We start from the raw sequence: 11,458 nt of genomic DNA, 5'->3' as shown, positions 1-11,458 counted from the left end.
CTTGGGTGGAAACAGCAAAAACCAAAAGAACAAACAAATCTCAAAGCGCTCCTCAATAGGTGACTATCATGGTCAATCATTTTTGTCAGTGCCCTCTAGTAGTCAGTATTCACTGAAACTCCGAAGCTATATCATGCATATTTATAGGAGGAAATGGTTTGTTCTATCTAAAGTTTAAGTCCTTTAATGTACTTCCAAAGACATACATTTTGAAAAATAGTGACAGAAAACTGAAGAAAGAACAAAACTTCAAATAAGTAAGAAATAATTTGCTTGGGGAAATATTTTTTTTACTGTTTGCTTTTTTTTTATAAGTGAATTAGTTGGTGAACTTGTTGCAGTGTTCAACTTTAGTAACTGAAAATTAATAGTTATTTAATAATTATGCTGTTATATTAATTATATTCCATCAATTATATTAATGATTTAAAAATTTTTAATGTTTTTATTTATTTTTGAGGCAGACAGAGAGAGAGAGAAAGAGCATGAGCTAGGGAGGGGCAGAGAGAGAGGGAGACACAGAATCTGAAGTAGGCCCCAGGCTCTGAGCTGTCAGCACAGAGCCCAATGTAGGATTCGAACTCATGAATCACGAGATCATGACCCGGGCCAAAGTCAGACACTCAACTGACTGAGGCCACCCAGGTGCCCCTTGTATTAATGATTATTAATAGAAATAGAAAAATAATGGATATTAACTAATGGTAGAGTATAATAAATTAATAGAAAATGAATTAAAATTGAAAGAATATTAGTTTGAAGGAACATCAAATTATTCATCTGCCCAAGACACAGGTTTCCTGAGGTCTGAGTTAGAAGTCTTTCTTGGAAAGACATGCGAGATCAGGTGTGTAGCAGGTTGAGGTTAAATTATGGAAGTCCTTAGATAACAGGCTCAGGCACTCAGATTTTATCCCATGCTCAGGAAAAGACCTGTTGAAGTAATTAGGCACGAAATAGTGACAGTCTAGCCAAAAGGTGATTTAGGGTACTGAAGATAACTTGACACATTTTAGAGAAAAAAATAATACTGCTTTGTGACTGACCAGATAAAAGGGAAATTCAAGAAGACATAGGTGGTAAGTAGGAAGGAGCAGCTGAACAATGGCACCCATCACAAAACAAAGAATTTGAAGCAGAAAGCAGAAGCTCATTGGAGGGATAAAAAGATTGGTTCAGGTGGAAAATTTAGACACACCAAGAAGACAAGGATTAAATCGGCATGTAGCTAGGGGAAGGATATGTTAGAGGAGTCCTCCCACAGCCCACATGTCTTCATAGAAGGACAGTCTACACAAGATAAAATGGTAACAATAGACTTCTTCATGGCATGCGGTGAAGAAATGCCCAGCGAATATACATTGTTTTCCACCTCCTAGGTCATTCACATGTGGATCCTAGCACCAATTTCTGTCACATCTTGAATACAAAAAAAAGCAATAAAACTATGGAATTTCAAAGCTAAGCCTAAGTAAAATATTTTCCTTCTTTATATTCACATATTTCTTTGGAACTGAAATAAAATATCCCACATATAACAAATTATTTTTCTTTGCTGAGCAACAGATTTATTATTCATTGACTAAAAAACATGTTTAGCACAAAGATATGTTACGTAGAAAGATAAAAACATAACACTTTCAGATTTTCACTGATTTTTGAAAAAGACATTTCTCAACTTGTAGAATGTATAAATACAGACATGAAAAATACCAACATCACATTTTTTAAAAATTGGCAAGAACATTTGGCTTTAATAAAAATAAAAGTAAGCTGGTAACTTTGGAAATACTGCGTTATGAGATGTGTCCATGTTTCTTCTGGAAAAATCTACATGTTGGTTCCAAGTCACATTTATCTGTAGAAGTAATCTGAATGCAGTGAATATTAAAGCCCAGTTATGTCAAGAAGATAAACAATAACGACAGGCATTAGGTCAGGAAAAAGCTGAGCTCTTAAGATCAACATTCTTATTTTAAAAGCTCTAGGTACGTTCGGAGTAATCTTGTCGATTGTATTAACAATGGCCAAAGTTGGAAGTGATGAAATTCTCAGTTGCGTTAGGTTGCTATTACTATCACTACCTTAAAATTTTTGAGTCTAGTTTTTCATTATATGTAATTAAGATTCATTTTTTCCCCATCTATGTAATAGCTTTTCAGGAGATAAGAACTTGGAAAGGTAGAAGAGTAAGGAAAACAGTAACAAAAGGACCAATACGTGGAGGAGAGAGATAAATACAATAATTTAACTCAACTAGCATTCATTATTATTCAAATGGCTCTCTACAGAGATTTGCAAAGACAGAGGGGGATGCAAGGACCAAACTCCATAAAATCTATGCAGGGAGACAATAAATACTATGTGTGTGATTCAAATAACAGAAGAAGAAAAAAGGAAGGTAAAACAATGCTGCAGGTGCATCATAGTGTATGCCAAAATGCTGAGAGAGTCTGGTGTCATCAAAACAGGTTCCAAAGAGAAAATGTATATGTGATTACACTTTCAGGGAGGTGTAGAATTGGACACAGAAACTCCAGACAGGAGAACAGTATAAGATAACTGGAGTGGAAATGGGAAGCCAGGAATCAACTCAGAGAAGATCTAAAAAGGAGCAACAGGCAAAGTGGGCAAGTGAATGAGGGCCCGGAATATAAAGCAGGGCATCAGAGTCTGATTCAAGAGCTGATAGGAAACTGTCTGTTTTTAAACAGGAAAGTAACTTCAGAATTTTTCAGATGTTGTGTCTCTACTGTGTCTCCAACAATCTCTTGGGTTGAATGAAAATTTGATCAAACTCAGTTTGCATATACATGGTCAATCTGGCCTTTACCCTGGAGGTATCGTGAGTCACACATAGATGGTTTTTATGATGAAAATCTAGATTTAAATAACCTATCTGATAATTTGGCAACCTCATTTTAAACTGGCATATAAGGCATTTATAGTTGACTATGCTCACAATTATTAAAAAGATGATTCCCCCCAATTTATTCCCAAATGATAGGCTAAATAAATGCACATAGTGCTATGGAGTGAGTTGTGTCACCCTAAAATCCGTATTTTAAAGTTCTAACCTCCAAGGTGATGGTATTTGGAGATGGGACCTTTGGTTTAGATGAAGTCATGAGGGGAGAGCTCCTATGAGGGATCCAGTGCCCTTATCAGAAGAGACAGCAGACAGCTTTCCTTCCTTTCTCTCCTCCACCCGAAGACAGAGGGAGAGGGTGGCCATCTGCGAGCTGGAACAGGGCCCTCACCTAGTTGCTGAATCTGCCAGCACTTGGACTTCACATCCTCCAGAGCTGTGAGAAATACATTCCTGTTGTTTAGGCTACCCAGTCTATGGCATTTCGTTACGGCCGAAGCTCACTATTTTTATTTATTATTATTACTATTTATTATCCCAAGCTAATACATTTAGTGTCATTATAAACATTTTCAGACACTTCACCGATCCTCTCTCCGGGTCCTTCCCTGAATTTTTCCTGGCTTTACCTTACTGGGTAGCAGACAAAAGGAGATAACCTCATATTTACTGGATGTTTAGTTAGCGTCTGTTAGACGGTTGACATATATTATCTAATTTAATCCTGGTAAGAATATGTGACACAATGATCTATGGGAAGTATTTCGAGACAATTTTATTGGAAAAGAAAGTGATAGAAAATGTACACATTTTATAATCCACAATTAGGACTCTTCTAAATAGTATACATATATGACTAATTTAAATCTGGTAACCACAGTGAACAATGAAAATAAAACACCCCTTGATAGCTTTTCTTAAGGATAATCAATAATTTATTTTTTCTTGTCACAATTACCACAATTACCTAGCTACATGACCAATGTCACTACATACCACAGGAAGATTGTCCACTTACACTTTACTGAGACAAAGACAACGGCCATTGATGTGTTAATGTACAACGGGATGTTAAAAAGAGGTGGTTTTTATGCGTAAGACAAGATGTGGCACAGGATTTATTAACAGGTTTGATTTCATACGTATTATGCCAAGAAGCAAGCATAGAAATGTTTTGGCATTGAGTTGTTATTAAAGTAGAAAATAAGTAAACTAGAGAAATAAATCCAGATCTTAACTTACAATAGATACATTAAAGTAGGAAATTAATTGGCTCCTCAGTATTTTTGTTCAAGTTTTTTGTTTTCTTTCCTTGTGTTTGTTTTTTTAATATATATAAATGAGTAATATGAATATATCACAAGTTAAAGAAAGATCTCAGCCAAAAAAGAAGGTACTAGTATATGAAAAACAAATGAAAAATTACCAGGTATTTTTGCTTACAAAAACTTTAAACTATAAAGAGTCGCAAAATATATATAAAAACGCCGCATTGAACGAGGCAATCATACTCTACCCAAACTGGTAGCGCCCTCCTAACATCAGTTGCATCGCTGTTCATTCGGTCATACGGTGGTGACTGACAAAAAGGCATTATGAACTCGTGTGCCATCAGGAGACTTGGCCCCGTGGGTCATCAGTTCTTGGATTGTCATCCAGTTGTCCAAAATTTTCTTGTTTCTTTTTTTCATCATCTTTTTGTGGCTCAGTTCAATGATGTTGATCTCCTTTCTGCCCTCGCTGCCGCTCTGGGGGCTCTCCTTGAGACACTCCAACCGGCTCCGCATCATGAACTCCCGGCGCCGACGCTGCTCCTTGGCCCGAACCAGGTGTTGCTTTCTTTCCTCTTTGCTCCAGTAGCGGCCCATTTTCATCTCGCTCATGGTGTCATCATCCGTCGTCATGCCACTGCGCTCCTCCTTGATCTTTAAGGCACGTTCCCTCAGAATCCGGTCTCGTACTGGTCTCTTTGTTATGTACCGCGTCCCGTCGCTCCGAATTTTCACCTTCCATTCCATCTTGGGCTCTGAACACTTCTGAGACTCCTTGCACATGCTCACTAAACTCAGCTGACTCTGCGCATACTCCACTGCAGATTTCTGTTGAATCAACTGCATGTAGCTTTGATAATGGCGGGCATGTGCCGGGATGTTTGCGTATCTGTAGGAGGAGCTGTGGTAAGGGGAGAGGTAAGGGATGTGTTCGCTGCTGGTTTGCTCCTGATCAGAAAGCTTGCCGCTCTCTGGAATCTTCTCCTTGCCTTCAATGCTGCAACCTGGTTCAGTGGTTTTGGCTTTGGGGGAGGTCGACTCTTTACTGCTCAGCCCGGAAGAAGACTGATTGGTGGCCGTTGTGCTTCTCAGGTTTTTCTTATTGGTGAGGTTGATCATTCTTGGAAGGGAACTGTCAGGGGAACGGTCCACAGTGAGTGGAGTGCTTCTGCAGCTTTCAGCTGTGTTGTAAGCGCTAGAACTGTCCTTGTCTGACTTTTCTGGGTGTTCGATGATGTCATCTAGCTTTCCCCTTTGCATGTCTATGCTGGTGTTGTAATTCCGGAATCCTCCATCGTGCAAAGCCCAGATGTCTCCATACTGGTCTGTCACTTTCTGGAGCCTGTGAGCCTGCATGATATTCTGGCACTCCAGTTCAATGTTTCTCAGTTCTTCGTTAAGCAACTGTAGTTCGTGCTCCACTCCCTCTTGTTCCCCTTGATGGCATTCTATTGTGCTGCTCGAGTAATACAGGTCATATTCTCCATGGTTCCGAATCTTGCATTTGAGCTCCAAGAGCTGTCGGAATCTTTCACACTCCTCATCTGGGTTGCCAATGCAGTCTGAGTCTATGTATTCACCAGACGCGAAGCTCTCATTGCACTGAAGTTCAACGCTTCCTAGAGTGTCTTGGCTCTGCCCCAGCTCTCTCCTGCTCTTCAGGGATGCGCTGTTGGGATCCTCCGCTGCGTTCTCCTGCTCTGAGCTCTCATCGTTCCGCAAGCTTTCATCTGTGCGCCCCACCCCACTGTCTTTCTCGTGGTTGTTAGAGGAGGATGTTGCCGTATCTGTTGTGCCCTCTTCTTCTTCTTGTTTTTTTGGCTAAGAAAACCAAGTTGAGAGAACAAAGAAAATTAATTATCTTGAGAAACACTGATTGTGGACAAACTCGAAAGAATGATGCTTCTTGAAATAGGCAAAAGACATGAATAGACACTTCTGCAAAGAAGACATCCAGATGGCCAACTGACACATGAAAAAATGCTGAACTTCACTCATCATCAGGGAAATACAAATCAAAACCACAATGAGATGCCACCTTATACCTCTCCGAATGGCTAACATGAACAACTCCGGTAACAACAGAGGTTGGCGAGGATGCAGAGAAAGAGGATCTCTTTTGCATTGTTGGTGGGAATGCAACCTGGTGCAGCCACTCTGGAGAACAGTATGGAGGTTCCTCAAAAAACTAAAAATAGAACTACCCTACGACCCAGCAATTGCACTACTGGGCATTTATCCAAGGGATACGGTGTGCTGTTTCGAAGGGACACATGCACCGCCATGTATATAGCAGCACTATCAACAATAGCCAAAGTGTGGAAAGAGCCCAAATGTCTATCGATGGATGAATGGATAAAGAATAGGTGATGTGTATATATATATACACAAAACACAAGTTTTCCTGAACTTTCCATTGTGTATATATATATATATATATATATATATATATATATATATATACACACACAATGGAGTATTACTTGGCAATCAAGAAGAATGAGGTCTTGCCATTTGCAACTACATGGATGGAACTGGAGGGTATTATGCTAAGTGAAATTAGAGAAAGACAAAAATCATATGACTGCACTCATATGAGGACTTTAAGAGACAAAACAGATGAACATAAGGGAAGGGAAACAAAAATAATATAAAAATAGGGAGGGGGACAAAACAGAAGAGACTCATAAATATGGAGAACAAACTGAGGGTTACGGGAGGGGTTGGGGGAGGGGGGATGGGCTAAATGGGTAAGGGGCACTAAGGAATCTACTCCTGAAATCATTGTTGCACTGTATGTTAATTTGGATGTAAATTTAAACAATAAAAAATAAAACAAGTTTAAAAAAAAAAAGAATGATGCTTCTTGGCAAAAGTGTGGTTCCTAGAAAGCTGTTCTAATTTTAGCATCCATAACAATTTTAGAAACAAAGGCCATTAGCTCAAGGCAGCTTTTTATGAATTGAAATAAAGAAAACCAAAGCTGCTTGGATATGCCTGTCATACCTGTCTTGGCGATAAATAAAACAGGACACGTTTAAATACTTGATCCTTATCTTAAGGATTTCTCTTACTTGAGAAAATGGCATGCACGTGTGTAAATGAGGTGCCTTTAGGAGTCTCTGAGATGGTAACACACAAAAGGATGAGCGAGACAGGTAGTCTAAATGGTCTTCTGCAGAATGGAGGCCTGGAGTTCTGAAGCTGCATCATCTTATTATGATGATTTTTTCCTGAACTTTAAGTTCAGAAGAAACTTCACTGATGTAGTAATACACTGGTAATGGTAAGCTAAATAGCACAGTATTTCAGGAATAGGTTAGTACTAGAGCCTTGGACCTTCCATCGATGAGGAACTTTAATCCCAAATGTATTCAGCTTATTAGTGACACAGAGAGGTGGAAAAGGCCAGTGCTATCCCCCGGAGTCAGGATTTCTTCTATGTCTAGGATGTCATATTTTCCGATACATGTGCCCAGACCTTAGTGCATCTCCAAATCACACTGCTCAAGAGCAACAATGTCATCTTAAGACTCATTTGGGTTACGTAAAAAATATTTTTCTACTCTCAGCCACTAATATCCCTTAAAGGTGAATTTTATTCTGCTGAGAGTGACAGTTCTCATGAAAATCAGAGCAGCACTGATTGCCAGATGTGGACTTAATGTCAAAAATACACTTTTTGTGAATGTGTATTTCACTTTTTGTGAATGTGAATTCACTAAATGTGAATACACACTTGTAGGTAAACTTTATTCCTTGGTAGTTTTTGGCTTTCATGCAGAACAATTAACTGTTACTGCCCTAAGAGGATGCATATGTAGTTCTTTCTCTGTGACCAGGGTAAAGTTATTGTTCTCTCCGTCACTCATCACATACGAGTCTACATGGCAGTTTCTACATTGTATTTTCTTTATGTGTAAGTCCACTCACTATCTTATATGTATATTTCGTCTAGTAGGTATAATTATACAATTCAATATAATTAAGCTTGTTAGTGTTAAAGAAGGACAGAATGCACGAGAAAAGGTATTCTAACACAGGTTTGAAAGGTCCCTCAAGAAAATTGTTATATTTTTCTTCCACAGAAGTTATGGCAGAACAAAACATAACATCAGCCGTAAAGGAGAGCACATGACCATGTATCATGTTATTCTAGGATTCTCAGCCTTCCCTAAAATATTTTTCCTCAGTTGTTGAAAACATACTGAGATTTTAAATGCCTTATCGATAAAAAAACAAACAAAACATAATGTTATAAATAAGTAATTGAGTGCTTGGTACATCCGTATGTTCCTCGAATCAAGCTGACAATAGTATCCAATGTGGTGACATCAACAGGCTGTGCCATAAAACCCCCAGTGGATGTTATGGATATTGGACATTTTAGGTTATATACTATATTATTTACATTTATTTTTTCATATCTTTGATGGGCTTAAAAATACAAAAAGGGTAGTATTTCTTTATCTTATCTTTTTGTTTATTTGTTTTGGAGGAGCGAGAGCAGGGGAGGAGCAGAGAGAGACGGAGATAGAGAATCCCAAGCAGGCTCCATCCACTCCGTCAGCACAGTGCCAGATGTGGGGTTCTATCTCAAGAACCATGAGATCACAACCTGAGCCAAAACCAAGAGTCTGACGCTTACTTGACCCAGCCACCCACGTGCCCCTCTTTATCTTATTTTTATATGGAGTGCAAAGGATATAGACAAATTATGCCAAGAGCGATGTTCCGCAACGTGTCAACAGCAGCCGTAAGACCAAGGATAGTGTGTCAAAAGAAAGTTTTAATGCGTATGTGTATTTAAGTTTTGTAGTATGAATACACATTTTTATTTTATTTTTTAATTGAATTTGCCTTTCTTTAGTCACTGGTTTATGAGACAATGTGAAAATAAAAAGGGTTTTCCATTCTCAAACCTAGAATTCCTAGTTTCTAATGTAATGCCACTCTATCGTTTATCATTTCCCTATGGAATTATTATGGTGACAGGCAATGCTTCTACCAAGACATTTCTAATGTAGTATTATTGTTTATAAGGGCAAAGGACTTTTAAAGGTTTCTGTACTTCTTATCATTTTTCAGTCTCACGGTGAAGAAAAATTTCCACACAATGAGAATCTAACCTCAGGGATGTCTAGTGTTACCTCCAACGACCTAGCATTTGTATTACGTCTGATGAGTAGGCAGCATTTGACACCCTATCGCTTCACCTGGACAGGATTTCTCCCTTCTTTCTTTATTCCAACATCCTCCTGTCAATTCTGTATCCGGTCACATTTTGTATCTAAGAGAGAAAAAGCCTGGAGCAAGGACTTTCTTGCTTGTAACCAGAAGCTGCCGCCAAAAAATATCTTTATCTGTGGCCAGCGTTGAAATCATACATAAAAATTTCAATCTGTCCTGCCTATATTGAAAAGCAATCACCACAGTAGCAGCATCGCTTTTCAGCATGAGCTACTGTTTGTGAAGTGGCCAATGAGCATTGCACACGCAGCTATGTTGAGACCGTAGTCTGCAATATAACGATTTATTTAATATATGGGCATGTGCACACAGACACGTGCACATACGTCTCTGTTATGAAATGCTAGCACGTCAATAAATTCCATCATTCACTTCGTAAAGCGATAGGATGTTTGTGTTTCATGTCCCTAAGCCTAACTGTCCAGGATTTTTAAAAAAACTATCTCTTAGAATGTGTTAAGAATTAACATTGAGAATAGGACGATAATTAAATCAATAAACTGACGTCAGAAGTGTTAATAAAGCTGTATCAGGCAGATGAATGACACGAATTCAACACACAATAAATCTAGGATATATTTTAAAAGATCTAGGACATACCGATCTTGTCTTTATCCAATAGGAACAACAACGATCACAAAAGAATCCCCAAACTCGGTTTGCCACAAGCCCCTCTGTAACCTTTCACCAGCAACGAATTAATTAAGAGCAGAAACTTTGTTCATTTTCCTTGTATTCTCAGAATCAAGTGTGGTACTTGGAACATATTAGGAGCTCAGCATTTTTGGTTGAATGATTATGTGACCCTAAGGCAAGATGATATCAATGATCTCAAATAAGGCTACTCCTCTTCAGGAGTATATAGGTGGAACCGTGATACCAAAACCATAAATCAGATTGATGGCTTACATCATGTCACCATCATGCTATAGTTGCCTAAATATTCAAAGAGACACATTTATATTTTAAATTGTAAAGTTAACTTTGGGGGGAGAGGTTATCGCATGAGATAAAGCTTGTCTCCAGCTGGCATATCGAAAAACAAGGTATATTTTTGCTATTAAATTTCAGAATTGGGTTGAATAGTACCTGGGTCAACGTTTCAGTACTACCAGGCTCTGTCAACAATGGTCCCAAAGCTTCCCAAGCTAGAAAGATCTCAACAGAAAAAAAAATGTATTTATTCCTTCTGCTTCATTTGAGATGCCCATCTAAAAAATTACCATTACAGAGGTGTTTGATCAAACTCTTTGATTTAGTTTTTTACTCCATTTATGATTATCCATTAAAAGAAAACCCACTCAACAACATTTCAAATGACGTCGTTCAAATTTTGGCCCTACCTGCTCCACCTCATTGGCCGTGCGCTGCATTGCTTCATTATGCTGTTCTTCCAGCATCTCCAAGTTTAACTCCTCTAAGAATTCATTCCTTTCATCTTCCAGCCAGCCTTCATCCAGCTGCAAAAGAACACGTTAGTGCATTATATTAGGTTAGTGGGAACTCATGCTAAAATAGGGTAAACTTAAATGGCAATGCCTGACCAGTTCCTTTTATCATAATGATTCTCTTCAGAATACCAGCCTCTGATAGTTCACCTCTCAGAAGGAGGAAAAAGTGATTTAAAAAAAAATTGGACTCATATGCCTTTTATCCTTTCCTGAAACAGAGCTACAGAGTTTCTCTCATAGCCAAGTAGATCTCACAGAATAGAACATTACCATCTTTCAAAATGTATGAAAAGCATATTGCATAATCCACAGCTGTCACGCTCATTACCTCCAACAGTCCCTGTGTTAAAGAACTGCAATGGTACTAATAGGGCCATGAGACAATTGGGCTTTTTTCCTTAACAACAACCTTCAATGAGACGACACACACAGTGTTCCCCACCCCCCATACACACTGATGCTCCTACCCTCATCCTGCCTTTTTATTTTTAGGCAGATGGCTTCCAAGTCAACAAGATGGCTGCTTGCCACAAATACAGACATTTATTTTATCTAGGGGGAAGACGAGAAAAATTCTAAGTTATTCTTCTCATAAAAAAAGGTGATGCTATCCATGT

The 11,458-nt window shown here is 38.6% G+C and overlaps 1 protein-coding gene across 2 annotated transcripts in view; it reads right to left on the bottom strand.

The window, feature by feature from the left end:
* Positions 1-3,620: 3,620 nt before the first annotated feature.
* The window catches only part of PDZRN4 (PDZ domain containing ring finger 4), a 371,623-nt gene continuing 363,785 nt past the window's right edge, over positions 3,621-11,458 (bottom strand). For both annotated transcript variants that reach the window (XM_023256948.2, XM_019834828.3), the window contains 2 exons: positions 10,734-10,850; positions 3,621-5,961 (listed from right to left, as the gene is read on the bottom strand). In XM_023256948.2, coding sequence (XP_023112716.2) covers positions 4,435-5,961; positions 10,734-10,850 — 1,644 coding nt within the window. In that variant the 3' untranslated portion in view covers positions 3,621-4,434. The remainder of the gene's footprint in view (positions 5,962-10,733; positions 10,851-11,458) is intronic.

Source organism: Felis catus, chromosome B4 (assembly GCF_018350175.1).
Source record: "Felis catus isolate Fca126 chromosome B4, F.catus_Fca126_mat1.0, whole genome shotgun sequence".
NCBI classification, from domain to species: Eukaryota; Metazoa; Chordata; class Mammalia; order Carnivora; family Felidae; genus Felis; species Felis catus.
The sequence above is the reverse complement of the archived record's forward strand: the minus strand, read 5'-3'. Positions and strand labels throughout refer to the sequence as shown.